Genomic DNA, 16,254 nt, shown 5'->3' on the forward strand with positions numbered 1-16,254 from the left:
AAGTTACAGCTATAAAATTAACTACTAAAAGAAAACTTTTCAATTATCAGAAAATACACCAAAGAAAACTGTCTCAGTAAAAGATAAAATCAAAAGCATTACAAAGGGAAGCATGTATTTCTTGTTAAGTGGTAACAACTAAGATCTGGTTCTTGCTCTTCTTTCTTTTTGTTCTTGAAAAAACTCACTCCTAAAGCCATGAGATGGCCCTGAGCAGGGTGTTGGAGCCTGGCCCAGGTAGGATGGTGTCCACCTGGGAGATTGTGGTGTCTTTGTAGCAGGGTGTTCCAAAGGGTGTGGCCTGGCATGGGCCATCAGAGCCTTTGTGGGGTATATGGGATTGTTCATGTAGAATCGTAGTGGAGGGGGGAGGACATTGGGAAGAGGTGGGCCTGTTACAGGGATTTGGAGCAAAGTGGCTTGAGGAAGGCATCACTGTGAATGGGCAGACTGCTGGATTCATTGCCCAAGTGAGGTGAAAAAGGTATCTGCACAGGAGGGCACTTGAGCTTGGGGTGCCCAGTTGTAAGCAGGCTCGGGAGAGGGACCATGTGGGCACAGCCTGGTGCTGTGTGTCAAGATCCTAAGTAGGTTAAGGAGGGTGTGTGTATGGGAAGGCAACCGAGCACAGAGTTTGGAGCTTAAAAGCAGGGAGAAGAAGGGAGTCCAGGCAGAGCAAGGAGGTTTACTTAAATGAGTGTGGACTGGCACAGGGTGCTGGAACCTGAGGTAGAGTCATGGGAGTATCTGAGGAGACCAAGCTGGGTAAGAAGGGCATCCCTGTGGAAGGGCACCCAGGTGTAGGGTGTCACATCACAAGTGTTGTGAAGAGATTGTCTGTCCAAGATGACAAGCATGTATGTATATCTGTATCAAGACATAAGCTTTCTAGCTCTATTCTCTAGAGAGCTGGGAACAGTGGTACTCCAGCAGAAGTGAGCACGCTAGCATCCAGATCTTGCTTCCTAAGGATCTTGTCCACTAACAGGAACTAGGGCATCTTGGAGAACTGGCTGATTCCAAGGCTGGGGCAGAGAAAGAACAAGATGAGCCTGGAACATTTTATTATGCCAGAAGTGAGTAAACACTCAAAGAATGATAGGAACATATCAGTTGGATGCAGAGAACAGCTTGGAGAAGCATTCACATGGGTCAAATTAGGAAAAACTTGAGCATCAGAGTAAATCTGACAGATCGTAACTTACTGAATAAAAGAGGAAGCCATTGTTCTATACTGATATGAATAAATGAATGAACAGTTTGATGATGAACGTATTTATATGTGTCCTTGCTCTGCCCAGCCCCCCAAATATTTACTAACTATAAAGGGAAAAGGAGTAACTATAGTGAAGAAGACTTTTGGGCACCTTAACTGAGTGATCAAAGTTAGTGTCACCAGTAGTGAGTCAAATCATCACTTAACTGATCGGATGCAACACGAATGTAGCATTACTTCTGTGAAATTCTAAAGATTCATAATCAATCTAATCATGAGGAAGCAAGACAAACTCACATTGAAAAGCAGTATACAGAATTACTGGTCGGTTAGTATTCAAGGTGTCAATGTTATGGAAGTCAAGGAAATACTAAAGAACTGTTCCAGATTGAAGGAGAGTAAGAGACAATGAAATTAAATGCAGCTTATGATTCTGATGTGAATATGAAGAAAGTCATTGGAACGGTTTGTGAAACTTGAATGTCTGAGAATTAGATGATAGTAATTGGCCAGTGTTAGTTTACTAATTCTGTTGGTTGTATTGTGATTATGTAAGAGTATATCTTTGTAGGAATAACACTCTAAACATATTTGAGGGTGATTTGGTGTTGACTACACTTGCAATTTTACTGTGTTTGGTTGTTTCAAAAGAAAAAAAGTTCACCTTAAAGCAAAAAATCAGATCAATAATATGCTAATGTTTTTCTTTAAGAAAGGGATGTATGTGAATGGACAGGTATATCCATACAATGAAGAACATAATGGATAAATCTTGGAAACATTATGTTAAGCAAAGGCAGTCAGATACAAAAGAGTACAAACTGTGTGATTTCTTTTATTTAAAAGTAGGAAAGGCTAGTCTATAGAGACAGAAAGAAATTCCATGGTTGGTGGGGCAGGAGAGCGATTGACTGGGAAAGGGCACAGTAACCTTTTGGAGTGATAGAAATGTTCATTATGTTCATTGTGGTAGTTATATGGTTGTACATATTCAAAACATATTGAACTGTACACTTCAAGTTTACATTGTATTGTATGCTAGTTATACCTCAATATAGTTAAAAAAAGGGATATGCATAAACACCCACACATGGAAGAAGCTTTTAGTAGTAGTTAGTTCTCAAGAGACAAACTGACGATCACAAGTGGGCAGGAGACTTGCTTTTTATTGTATACCCTTTTGTTGTGTTTGAAACTTTTATCATTCACATGCATTACCTATTCAAAAAATATATAAAAAATGTCAAAATATATAGATTTGCATAATATTACACACTAGGTTCTTCTGACCTGGGTTTAGAATATTGAGGCCATGCCTTGAGTTTAACAGTTGTGGTTTAATTCCTTTTTATAACGTTTTATTATTGTGGTCAAATATACATGATTTAAAATTTACCATTTTAATCATTTTAAGTGTACAATTCAGAGGCATTAAGTACTTCCACATTGTTGTGCAACTCTCACCACCATCTGTGTCTGGAACTTTTTCGTCTTCCCAAACTGAAACTCTGTATCTGTTCTTGAAACATTAACTCTCATCCCTTTCTCTCCGCTGCCTCTGGTAACCACTGCTCCACTTTCTGTCTGTGAGTTTGACTGTTCTATTCCATGTAAATGGGATCATACAGTATTTGTCCTTTTGTGTCTGGCTTATTTCATTTATCATAATGTTATAATTTCTTATAACAGGAAATCAAATAGTCAAGTACAGAATAACATAACCAAATCTCAGCAGCTTCTGCATTATTTTCCAGAATTCCTTTCGACTTCAGCGCATCCAAAACTCAAGATTTTAATAAGTCTAACTATAAGTTGCCTGTGTAACTTGTGTTGTATAAACATTATGTAATGTTTCTATCTCTTTTGACTACCACATTTCTAGGTCTTTAATTTTGAGATCTAATTTACTTTTAGAATAACTTACTCTGCTCAGTACATTTTACTATAAATCTTTTATCCAGTGGCCTTGTGCTGTTGGTAGTACTTTTCTGATATTACTAATAAAGACCAGTGATCTAACAGGAATTTTTTTTTTTTTTGTCTTTTTGTGACCGGTAAGGGGATCGCAACCCTTGGTGTGGTGTCGCCCACACCGCGCTCAGCCAGTGAGCGCACCAGCCATTCCTATATAGGATCCCCGCGGCGGGAGCGCTGCACTCTCAAGCGCTGCACTCTCCCAAGTGTGCCTCGGGGCCGGCCCCTAACAGGAATTTTAGTAACTCAAATACTTTAGTGTGTTAACAATGTTTTGAAAATAATAGCTAGACCTTAAAAGAATGCTAGTTGAGGGGAAAGTAATCTTATTTGGCACTCTTGTACTAAGAGTGATTTTTAGCTTTCATACATAACATAATAGGAAAACCAGGATAATTTTGTAAAATTACAGACTTGTAAAATCAGAAGGAAGCCTAGAAGTTATCTTGTCTGATCTGTACACAACTCAAAAGTTTTGAGGAAAACTTTATTGAGCACATGCTAGGCAGAAGGTAGTATGAATTGTTTCTTTCTAAGTTCATTCAGTAAGGGGCATCAGAGCCTGTTCAGCTTATTTTAATATAAGACAGTCTGTGATAAATAGTGTAGTAGAGATATGAAGTACAATGGGAAATTGTTAGAGCAGTTTATTCTGGGAGAAGACTGTGTCTGATAAAGCTGCTTTTCACTTCTTATAGTTTCTGTTGCCTTGAAACCAAACACAAACTCCTTCGTAGCTTTTAGCCCCTCTCTTGCTCAGCTGTAGTCTATATCCTGAATAATTACTTAAATCTTTTATTATATCTTGGTTCTTGCCCTCTTTTCTAATCAAGCAACCTTTGATGTCTTGTACAGGATAGTTACTAAGTCCCTATGCATGAAATTCAACAACAGCTGAAACTAAAAATAGCTATTAGAAACCCTTTAATAATTAACCATTACCTTGGACGATGTCCAGAAAAATGTGGGAGAAAACTTTAAATGTATATGGAGAGTGGAGAAGAGCATACAGATAACTTCCAAGTTTATGCATAGAAGCTTTGTCCTCAGTCTGTTTATATGCATCTGTTGTTACTTGCTGAGCTTGGAGAAGTTAGGACTTGGAAAATTGCAGCTCTCTGAGGCAAAAAAAGTTAGCCATATTCTCTGTCCTCTGGGCCTTCGATATTCTTGGAATACTTTGTCTTGACTAGTATTTTGTCCTTTGACAGGCTAACTTCTGGTCATTTAGGTCTTTCCTTAGACTTCACTTCTTCTAGGAAGTCTTTCCTCTAATTTTATCATGAATTTAGGTGCCCCTGTTACATCCTGGCCTTATCCACAGTGAATTATAATTATTATAATAATTATTTTATTTGTCTAGACTAGTGTTTCTTAACTGGGGCCTCACAGAGACATTCTGGATGCAGTTGTTTTTCACAGTTAGAGGGTGCTACTGGAATCTAGTAAGAAGACATAAGAGATACTGCTAAACACTCTACAGTGTGCAGGAGAGCTGAATTAATTTCAGAGGTTAATATGAGGCTTCTTCAAAAAGTTCATGGAAAGATTTGTATTATCTTTTGATTCTATTTTTCCATGAACTTTTTGAAATAGCTTCATACATGTAGAGGATTTTGTGATTACAATTTGTTTGGCATTTGTCTTTTTATCATTAATAGCATTTGTGATTTAAAATTCAAAGAAACATTGGAAATCTTACTTTTTTTTTTTTTTTTAGATCATCCAATTATGATGGGTTTTGAGCCCCTTGTTAACCAGAGACTACTTCCCCCGACCTTCCCTCGATATGCAAAAATAATTAAAAGGGAAGAAATGGTGAACTATTTTGCAAGATTAATAGATAGAATAAAAACTGTCTGTGAAGTTGTGAATTTAACAAACTTACATTGTATACTGGTAAGTACAAATCTCTATTCTGGAATATAACTTTGGTTTAATAACAGAATAGTTTATTGCTTTTTAGAGACTGGCTGTTCTAAGTATAAATAATACTGGTTACCTGTTTTCTGTGATAACTAGAGGATTAAGTAGTGTGAGTGTGTGTGCATACACACACAAACACACACATACATATGTGTGTGTGTACATACACACATAACATTCTATTTAATCCTCAAAAGGATTTTATATTATCCATTTTAGAGATTAAGAAGATAAAGTTTAGAGAAGTTACATAATTCACCCTTTTTAAGAATAGGGTTTAAACCCTGCATTCTGTCTTTAAAACTTTTTATATAAATATGTATAGTCACGTACTGCATAATGATGTTTCAGTCAACAACGGACTGCATTATATGACGGTAGTCCCGTGAGAGTATAATGGATCATATATAGAAAGCTGATATATGGTACTTGATATTGGCATTGAGGATCAAGTAGGAGAAATGATTGATATTCACTAATGGTGCTGGGACATTTGGTTTTACATATGAAAAAAAATTTATAAATATATATACCACTTAGGTTTGTGTAAGTACACTGTGTGATGTTCACAACAACGAAATCGCCTTATGATGCGTTCCTCAGAATGTGTCCCTGTTGTTAAGCAATGCATGACTGTATTTGTGTGTGCATATATGTATGCATATATGCATACACACATACATATATATTTGTAAGTGTGTGTAGGAGTATTTTAAAAATGGGATTGTGGTGTTTGCTAACCTGCTTTGGTTAATCACTAATTTTTACATCATGAACATCTTATTTTTTCATGTCAACGAATATACATGATTCTGCTTTATTTTAATGGCTGTGTGATATTCCTTTGTAAGTATATATTGCAGGATTTTTTATTTTATTCATATGAAATTATGTTTAGTTCATTTCCATTGTTTCACTATTGTAAACAATACTAAGATGAACACCTTTGTAGGTAAATCTTTATATTAGGTATTGCCTTTCCCCTAAAGATAAATTTCCTAAAAACGAAGTTGCTGGGTAAAAGAATATGCACATTTCTAAGCTACCATATTTTGGATTAATCTTTTTTGTGGCTTAAAATATAGAAAAATAAGGTTTATTTGGGGAATATTAAAACATTTAGGGATGAATCTTTTTAGTTAGTAAGGTTATAGTGATGTACATAGTAAGGTTAGTAGGAAGGTAGAAAATATGTAAAATAACACTTGTTCTTAGGACGGAAGTATAATGGCATGTGTTGCTTAACTATGCATAAATAGGCATTTGTCTGTTGTTACCTGGCATGCTCAGGTACATAATTCCTAGCCCCATGTCATTTCCCCTGTGAAGTCTTTTTGGTTGCAGGTTGCTACTGTACCTATGTTCTTGAGATCACAAAGTATCTGGTTCATATTCCCAGCGTTTGCCTGCAGTCTCTGGTATATAGTTGATGGTCAGTAAAGATTTGTTTTTGTTTATGCTCTTTCTTGTAATATCCTTATCTTCCCTTTCATTAATTCTTTGTGATTAAAGCCCAGCTTAAGCCTTCATTCCTTACTGAAACTTTTGTTAATTATGCACTTACTACTTTCTGTTGTGTTTACTTTATTTTGAGTAGCTTTCCCTTATTCTATCATAAGAATCACAGGATCTTAAAGGTAGGAAAGATCATAGATATAAGCCAGTTCATTTAACAGTCCATTTTATAGCTAAACAAACTAAGGTTTAGAGGGCTTGTGACTAGATGAAATGACCATAGTAGCATATCTGGAATTAGAACAGAGATTTTCCTACTCTTCCTCTTCCATCTACTTTTCTGATTCTAATTTTTACATGAATATATATTTGTGCTCACCAGATAATTATAAGATCTTTAAGTGTAAGCAATCTACTTTATTCTTTTATACCCCATCGAGTAATATGTTCTTAGTGTGTGTTGTTTTACCAGTTCTGTTCCTTTATTCTTGGTAGATGAATTGACTTTTTTTTACATCGAGAAACAAGGCTGACTTGGGTCTTGATGGGCTCCTGATACTGAGGGCTAAGTAGTTTTTCATTACACCAATCATTTTCACAAAGTCCTCTGAGGAGACCGTGGCCCATTCCAGGAACCTCAGGGAATTCATATTGGTTCTAACCAGGGTAGGTAGCTCAGGCATTGTCAGTGATCCTTTGGATGTTTTTCAGCCAGCTGCAGGATCTCGTATGAAAGAACTTGATTGTACAGATGGCTCAATAAGCTTTTTTCTAGCTTTGGCTCTGTAAGAGCTGGTTTAGGATTGAGAGATGGAGGTGATTATGGCAGCCATTGAAGGGGCAGATTCATAGACTTCTGATACTTTCTGCCTGTGACCCACATTGGTCAGTAATTTTGGCCTGTACATATGAAGGCTAACCAGTAGTCCAGGGAGGGTTTTTTACTGTGGTAACATGTGGTTGTTTCTTTAATATACATTTATCAAAGCTTTGAGAATATTAAAGGAAAAGGGCTTTGTTTGTTTATTTGTTTGTTTCATTCACTATGAAGTATTGCAGGCCAAAGCAAAGAGGGAACAAGATAAAGTTGTCAGAATCTTTCCCACCCATTGCCAGTTTAATATTTCCATCTTTCTGACTCTACCTCTTTACCCTGTGTTTAGCCCTCTGCACAACATGGAGCATATCTGAAACTGTTTTTATTAATCAGACCTTTTGTGTCAAGATTTTCTTGGAGCTGGTGTCTTAATATGTTTTGCTTGACTCTGTATAGTAGGTTCTTATTTTTAAATGAATTACTGAACTTCTTTGTGACCAATGTCTTACCTGTCCATGTAAACTACTGCTTGGCTCTTTGGTTTATGTCTCGTTCCTTCCTCTGTCTTCTATTCTGCATTCTTACTCAGTTTTATTTCTCTGAATCTGGTCTGTTTTCATTGCTGTCCCTGGTCCTGTGGTTCTGTGGTTCTGAGAGCCTTTCTATTACCAGTCACTGCCTCTTGAGTCACTGCTCTCCTAGCTCTGCCTAGAGTAAAACTCTTACTCCTATGTTAAATTATAGTCAGTGACTGCTATTTTGGGTATACCCTTGATGGAGATTATGTATATAAGTTTTTCTGGGTATGTGAGTTTCATGTGTGTAAGCTTTTGTGAGTATCAAAATGCCCAAATTTTGGAGTTTTGTTTACAATAAATGGATCAGATTAATAATTTACAACTAGATCCGTACCTAGAATGGTGTAATTGATATTTCTCTAAGATATACTAGCAAAGTATGAAATGACACATACAGTGTAATTGGGAATGATACTTAGAAAAAATGACTGGGTCCATTTTTGCATCCTACCCCTTTAGTTAGATGAAACTAACGCATACCTGTTGTCTGCAGATGCAACTGAATTTTAGAAAAGACGAAGATCAATATGAATTGGAATAAGAAAGTATAATGTAAGAGTTGTAATTTGATATGAACCTTGAGGAGTGAGTAGAGTATTGATAATGAAAAAAGAGAAAGGACTTTTCTGGGAGTATGAAAAAAGTGATCACAGACTGTCAAATTAGTAAGAAGGGCATTCTAAGTGGAACAGTGGCCACATGTTGAGTTATTTGAAAAGCTGGATGAGTAGGTGTGGGTAGTTAAGGTGGAGCAAAAATTACAAAAACCCCAATGTTGTTTAGTTGTGATTGGATTGTGAACTGTTATGTGTTCTTGAGCAGGGAAGTGAAATACTGCATGTGAAAGTCACACTTGTGTTAGTAGGACAACAGGGTAATGCAGGTGAAAGGTGATGAGAATCTTGAGCCGGAAGCTTGACTGGCAAGTATAGACTGATCAAATGAAACCTTGAGTAATCATTATTCCACATTTATATTTTATCATTGTACTACATGAGAATTAAGCATAAATAGCAAACAGTTCTCATAAATTACTATAAATAATACTGTTATATATATATACACCAAATCTTTAGTTTTAGTTAAATTTAAATCTCTAATATCCATAATCAGTCACAGTATTAGTGGTTTTCTCCATAAAATTAGTTTTTAATCATTACCCATATATGTTACACTTTATCTTAGCCAAAAGGTCTGTAAAAGATTACTCATATGCATTAAAACCTAGTGGGTACGGATTCAACTTTCATCCATCATTGTACCTGCCACCCTCCTGTCTACTCTGACTGTTGTCATCAGAGGCAATCTAGAGCAGCAAAGTAACTCAGTATTTTCCTCAACCCTAGACAGTCTCTCCTTGGTCCTAGATATTCTGGCAGAAGTTTTTGGATTGCCTTGTCAGGGGGATGACTGCATGATGGCACTCCCCAGTAGAGGGGAACTGAGGAGCAAGGCCTGGACTGCTGGAACTGGAGGTGTAAGAGAAGACTCTGGACACCTGCAGACTTGGGACAGAGGAATTGGTGGTAGTAGTGGGGAGAGTGTGGCAGAGGCCAGGAGTAGAGGAAGAGGTTAAAGTTAAGGAAGGGTAAGGGATCAGATAGTCTGGTGGATCTGTGTAAGAAATTTGCAAATATTGGGATAAAGTGCCAAATTATAAAGAGTACTTACATACAAGTAAGATAAAGATAATCATCCCAATGGAAAATTGGGAAAGGATGTGAACTGCCAGTTCACATTTAGAAAGAAAGAAACGTGAAAAGTATGTAATCTCACTAGTAATTGAAGAGATATAACAACTAAATTGAAAAGTATAGTAATACTTAATGTTGATAAAGGGAAATAGCCATTCTTCCACACACCTGTGGCTCTATCTCAGCAGTCTTGAAATGTGTATTCTCTAACCCAACAGCTCTCCTTCTAGAGATTTAGCATAAAATTTGAGATATATGCAGTGGTGCACTTAAAATGTGTTTGTTGCATCATTGTTTGTAATCTTGAGAAACTAGGAACAGTTTAAATACCCAGTGGTAATAACACTATCTATTCTATGGTATGTGTAGAATATATATCATACAGCCATTAAAAAGCATGTTATAGAGAAGTAATGATATGGGGAAATGTTTATGAATGTCAAGTTATGTTTAAGAATATATATCCACTTATATATTCTCACACACACACACACAAGAAAACATTGTCAGAGATGGAGACAAATTCAGTTCAAACGATTGATGTAAAAAATACCACGATGTTAATTCTGACTCTTTCTAGGATGGTGAAATACTGGATGATAGTTTATTCTTTGCGTTTTTCTGCATTTTCAGAGTTTTTGGTATTTTGCAGATAAGGAAAACACCATATTGGTATGGCAGAAAGAAGGTAGAGAAATTAGTGAAGAGAGACTTGGAGAGTAGAAACCCAGAATATGATACTTTTGACAGCTATTGAGTAATTAGGAAGGATACCTATTTGAGATGCAGTAAACAATACACTTTATACAATGTAATCCGTTAGAGATATGTACTAGCAATAAGAAAGGGAGAAATGGGGTATGGATGAAGCTGTGAAAGTGAGTATACCTACGTTCATCAGTTCAGCAAATATCTTTGGACGTTTTCTTCGTGCATTGATGAGCACAGGCATATTATCCAAGTTGTCATAGGGCATACATTCTAGTGTGAGAGAGAAATTGATCAAATAATTATAAAAATGATTATAGAATTACAAATCAAAGTAAGTGGAATGAAAGAAAGGAACTAGAACATACAATGTAAAATGAAGGAACTGACCTGGATGACCAAGGAAGGCTTTCTTAAGGAAGTGAAGGTAAAGCTCAGATCTAAAAGTTAGAAAGACACTAATTAGGATGGTAGGGTGGCAGTTCAGGTGAAGGAAGCTGAATGTTCCTCATGGTGCAAAAGAACATGATACACTTGAGAAACTAAAAGCCAGTAGAGTATAGAGTGATGAAGAGGTGTAGAGTTTGGTCAGACTAGAGAGGGAGGCAGTCCAAGCAAGGCCATTTAGGCCACATTAAGGATTTTGGTCTTTATCATAGAGCAAACAAAAGCCATTAGAGCTTTTATACTGGATCACTGTGGGTTGGGTAGTGACGTAATATCAATTTGCGGAGATGCAGTGGCTGCACTGTAGAAAGAAGATTGGAAATGGACCAGTGTAAACACAGGAAGATAAATTAAGAAAGTGGGTACTATAGTCCAAGGGAGAGATGTAAGGTTAGAGCTTTGTGTAAGCTAAAATTGTTAGAGTATTGGTGATGAATTAAATATGGGGCATGAGAAAGTTCTCAGGAAGGTTTTCTGATTTCTGACTTGTAAGTCTAGATGCGCTCTTGTGCTTTTCACTGAAATGGGGGAACTCGCAAAGAGGACCAGGTATAAGTATCTTACTGAAGTTAAATTTGGGGTGCCTTTGAAATATTTAAGTAGAGATATTGACTAGGTATTGGCTGTATGGATAGAATTTAGAGTTCTGTGCTACGGATATAATTTGGAATTATTACAATATGGGTAGTAACTGAAACGTGAGCAACAATAAAATTGTGAGGAAGAAAGTGTATAGACTGAGAAAAGAAGGTAGTCTAAGCAGTTAAACTGTATTTCAAGAAGGATGTCCTGTCAAATGCTGCCAACAAGTCAAATGAAAAAGATGAATAAACTCAAAACAAATGTTCGTTGGATTTAGGGCCAGGGGGACAGTGGTGCAGAGTGCAAGGTTAGCATGTGCTGAGGATGAGTGGGAGTTGAGTAAGTAGAGAGAGTGGGCACAGCCACTTCCTTTGGAAAGTTTGCTGAGAAGGCAGCGGGTGAGAGGGAAATGTGTGGAGCATGTGACAGTCTTTTCTTCTTTCTTTTTAAAGATGGGAGAAACTTGACTGTTTAAATGTAAATGGGAATGATCCAGTAAAGAGAGAGAATTTGAATTTTTTTTTTTTTTTTTGCGGCTGGCTGGTACAGGGATCTGAACCCTGGGCCTTGGTGTTATAACACCATGCTGTAACCAACTGAGCTAGCTGGCCAGCCCTAAGAGGGAGACTTTTAGTATCTAGGAGAGTGGATAATTGACTGGGTGTTCATGTTCCTGGAAGAAGCTGGGGTTTTCAGTACAAGTGTAAGGCAAGGAAAGGATCTGGGTGCAGATGTGGGTAGAGTTAGAGGCTGAAGTTGAGGGGTTACCTGTTGGACAGATGACTTTTATTTCCTTTGTGATGTAGAATGGGACGTAGTGTCTCTGATGGGGAATATTTACTTTGAGGAATGTGAACAAGATTTAAAGTCAATTGTGAACGAGTGAATTGACCAGAAAAACTTCATAGATTTTGGCAGAACTCACATTTACACTTGGAGATCATGAGTCTGGGGTAGAAGTGTAAAACAAAAGCAGACAAAGGACATGCATACTTAACCTTTGGGATGAGGAAGAGAAGCTAATGAAGGAACTAGAACAAGTGGTCATAAAGAAAGTAAATGTAACTGAAAAGTGCAGGCTCGTTTTCTCTAAAAGAGGAGGGAATTTAAAACATGGTGGTTGACTATTCATGAGATGATAACCAGAGAGGATAGCAGTTCAAGGAGAAAAAGTCTCACCCCCCCCCCCCATTTTTCCCCTACTTATTTTAGGAACCCTACACAGTAAAGATACCATTAATGTCCCAAGTCCAGCTGTAGTATTGCCTTTCTTGAATGGAGTTGGAATGGCAAATAGGTTCATCTTGAATACCAAATCTGAGTTATTGAAATCTGCTCAGGAGGATCCGTAGGCTGCAGTAGAGGGCTCAGTGGGGAAAGTGCTGCTTGTCTGGAGTGTTTTCCACAGCGATAGTCATGTGGGCAGCACCTCCTGTTCCACTTACTGGGAGAGGAGGCTGTGAGTTGTATATCTTTTGTTTTCTCACTGCCAGCCTACAGCAGTGCCATAGGTGTTCATCACTAAGCCCAGATAACTATATTGAACAAACTCAAATCCAAATATTAAAATACATACATGCATTTTTACTTATCTATAAAATTTGGAAGATGTTAACATGTGAGTGTATTTTCTCATCTCTTTTTCTGTATATAAACCCAAATCATTTGGCCTTTCCCTACAGTCAGCAACAGTCAGTAATGTGAATCCAGTTGACCTGGTTACTTGGTTTTTATTTCTGTGAAGTAGCAACTAAAGTTCTGCCATTACTTAGTAAAGTTCTACAGTCATCCCTCGGTGTCTGGAGGTTCTGCATCTGTGGAGTAAACCAACTGCAGATTGAAAATATTAAAAAAAAATTGCATCTGTACTGAAATGTGGACTTTTTTTCTTGCCGTTATTCCCTAAACAACAGTGTAACAAATATTTACATAGCCATGACATTGTATTAGATGTTATAAATAATCTACAGATGATTTAAAGTATATGGCAGGGTGTGCATAGGTTATATGCAAATACCATGCCATTTTATTATCAGGGACTTGAGCATCTGTGGATTTTGGTGTCTGAGGGAGGTCCTAGAACCAGTCCCCCTGGATACTGAGAGGTGACTATATTGCTATTGCTTTTATGGTGTACAAATTTAATATTTGTATCTGCAGAATTCTATTATCAACAAGTTCTTAAAAAAATTTTTTTAGGCTCTTTGATAAAGTTAGAAAATTCCTGTAGAAATGACCTTCAACCATTTGTCATATTTTAACTCTGGTAACATATCATTTTCACAAGGTCTAGGAAAAATTGCACTCTATATGCAAACATTTTCTGCTTTTATTTAATCTATTAATGACATTGCTTTTTCTCTATTAGGATTTTTTCTGTGAATTTAGTGAACAATCACCATGTGTTCTTTCAAGGTCTCTGTTACAAGTAAGTTCCACTCAGTATAAAAATACTTCTATAAACATTAAATTATATTGAAATTGTTTTATTGATTGATGGAACAAAAGGTAGATGCCTTTAAAGGATATTCTACCATTAGTGCTATATTTTTTAATTGAAATATTGCCTTAGTGTGTTAGACATTCATCAAGGTCATTTCCTGGGCCATAAAACAAATCTTCATAATTTTAAAACAATTGGAATCAAACTAAGTATTTTTCTGCCCATTGTGGAATTAAACTAATAATAAGAGAAAGATATCTGGAAAGATCTTCAAATATATGGAAATTAAGCATACTTCTAAATAATTCTTGTGTCAAAGATGGAGTCTTGAGGGAAATGAAAAAATATTTTGAACTGAATGAAAATGAAAATATAACATCAATCTGTGAGATGTAACTAAAATAGTGCTTAAAGGGAATTTTATAGCATTAAGTGTTTGTGTTAAAAAAAGAAGAAAATCTGAAATTATTAATTTAAGCTCCCACTTGAAGAAACCAGAAAATGAGCAAATAAAAGCAAACAAAAAGAAGGAAATAATGAAGATAGAGCAGAAGTTAGTAATATATGAAACAGAAAAATAATAGAGAAAAATTAATGCAACCAAAAGCTGGTTCTTTGAAAACATCAATGAGGTTGATGAACCTCTAACTAGAAAGAATAAGAAAAAGAGATAGGATACAAATGACTGATATCAAGAATGAAAGGGGGGTATCTGTGGATCCTGTACACATTGAAAGGATAATATGGGAATATTGTACACAACTCTGCATCTGTAAATTCAAGAACTTAGATAAAATGGATCAATTTTTTGAAAGAGACAAACTACCAAAACTCACTCAAAAAGAAACATAATTTGAATAATCATGTATATATTAAATAAATTAAATTCATAGTTAAAAACCTAACAAAGCTTCAGGCCAATTTTACACAATCTCTTCCACAAAATAGAAGAGCCAAGAACATTCATAATATGAGGCCAGCATTAACTCAGTACCAAAACTAAACTGACATTGCAAACATAGAAAACTATAGACACGATCTCTTATGAACGTAGACATAAAATGTTCAACAAAGTATTGACAAATTGAATCCAGCAATATATGAAAAGAGATAATACATAATGACCAATTGGGGTTTATCCCAAGAGTGCAAGGCTGGTACAACATTTGAAAATCTGTCAGTATAGTTCATCATACAATCTAAAATTTCAGTAGATTCAGAAAATCATTTGACAAGATTCAACATCTATTCATAAATTAAAAACTCTCAGCAAATTTAAGAATAGAAGAGGACTTCTTTAACCAGATAAAGGGGATGTACGAACAACCTGTACAGCTAACAACATGCTTAATGGTAAAAGACTAAATATTTTCCTCCTGAGATAGGGAAGAAAGCAAGGATTTGTGCTCTCATCACTCTACTCTTAACATTGGAATTCTTAACCAGTGCTTATAATAAGGCAAGAAAAAGAAGTAAAAGGTATACAAATTGGAAAGGAAGAAATAGTGTCTATTTACAGATGACATGATATTCTGTGTGAATGCCAAGGGATCTACAAAGAAGCTCCTAGAACTGATGTGTGAGTTTAATAAAATCACAGGATATGAGTTCATTATACAAAAAGCAGTTGTATTTCTATATACTTCAGTGAAAAATGGGAGATCAAAATTATTATAACAGTACTACTTACAATAACATCAAAAAATGAAATACTTAGTTATAAATGTAACAACCTGTGTGTAGGACCTGTATGTTGAAAAACTGCAAAGTACTAATGAAAGAAATCAAAGAAGACCTAAATAAATGAAGACATATACTTTTTTAATGGATTGGAAGAATTGATATTTTTAAGTTGTTAATTTTTCCCAAATTGATCTGCAGATTCAAAGCAATCTCAGAATCACAGCAGGAATTTTTTGTAGCTGTCAACAATCTGATTGTAAAATTTATATGGAAAGGCAAAGGAACTAGAACAGCTAAAACAATTTTGAAAAAAAAGAAATAAAGTTGGAGAACCCACACTGCCTGACTCTAATAAGACAGGTGTGATATTGGCAAAATTGGAACCTAGAGGAAAGTCCAAAAAAGTACTTAAAAAAAAAATTCGTCCTTTATTATATAGTATTATAGTATATAGTCCTTTATTGATTGACTAATGTGGCTAAGTAATTAGTAATATGGTCAGTTTTTGACAGAGGTGCAAAGGAAAACTAATGGAGATATGATATGATAGTCTTTTCAAGAAGTGGTGCAAGAACAATTGGACAGGTGTATGAAAGAAATTGATGCAGAATGCGTCATAAATCTAAGTATAAAATGCAAAACTATGAAACTTTTAGTAGAAAGGGTAGAGAATCTTTATAATGTTGGGGAAGGCAGAAGGTTGTTAGGTATAACGTCAAAAGCAAAATCCA

General features: G+C 35.9%; 1 protein-coding gene across 4 annotated transcripts in view; it reads left to right on the forward strand.

The window, feature by feature from the left end:
• The window catches only part of NAA35 (N-alpha-acetyltransferase 35, NatC auxiliary subunit), a 98,824-nt gene that overhangs the window by 59,755 nt on the left and 22,815 nt on the right, over positions 1–16,254 (forward strand). For all 4 annotated transcript variants that reach the window (XM_063080664.1, XM_063080665.1, XM_063080662.1 and 1 more), the window contains exons 12-13: positions 4,911–5,089; positions 13,766–13,825. In XM_063080664.1, coding sequence (XP_062936734.1) covers positions 4,911–5,089; positions 13,766–13,825 — 239 coding nt within the window. The remainder of the gene's footprint in view (positions 1–4,910; positions 5,090–13,765; positions 13,826–16,254) is intronic.

The sequence above is a fragment of the Cynocephalus volans genome, chromosome 16 (genome assembly GCF_027409185.1).
Source record: "Cynocephalus volans isolate mCynVol1 chromosome 16, mCynVol1.pri, whole genome shotgun sequence".
In the NCBI taxonomy this organism is placed as follows: domain Eukaryota; kingdom Metazoa; phylum Chordata; class Mammalia; order Dermoptera; family Cynocephalidae; genus Cynocephalus; species Cynocephalus volans.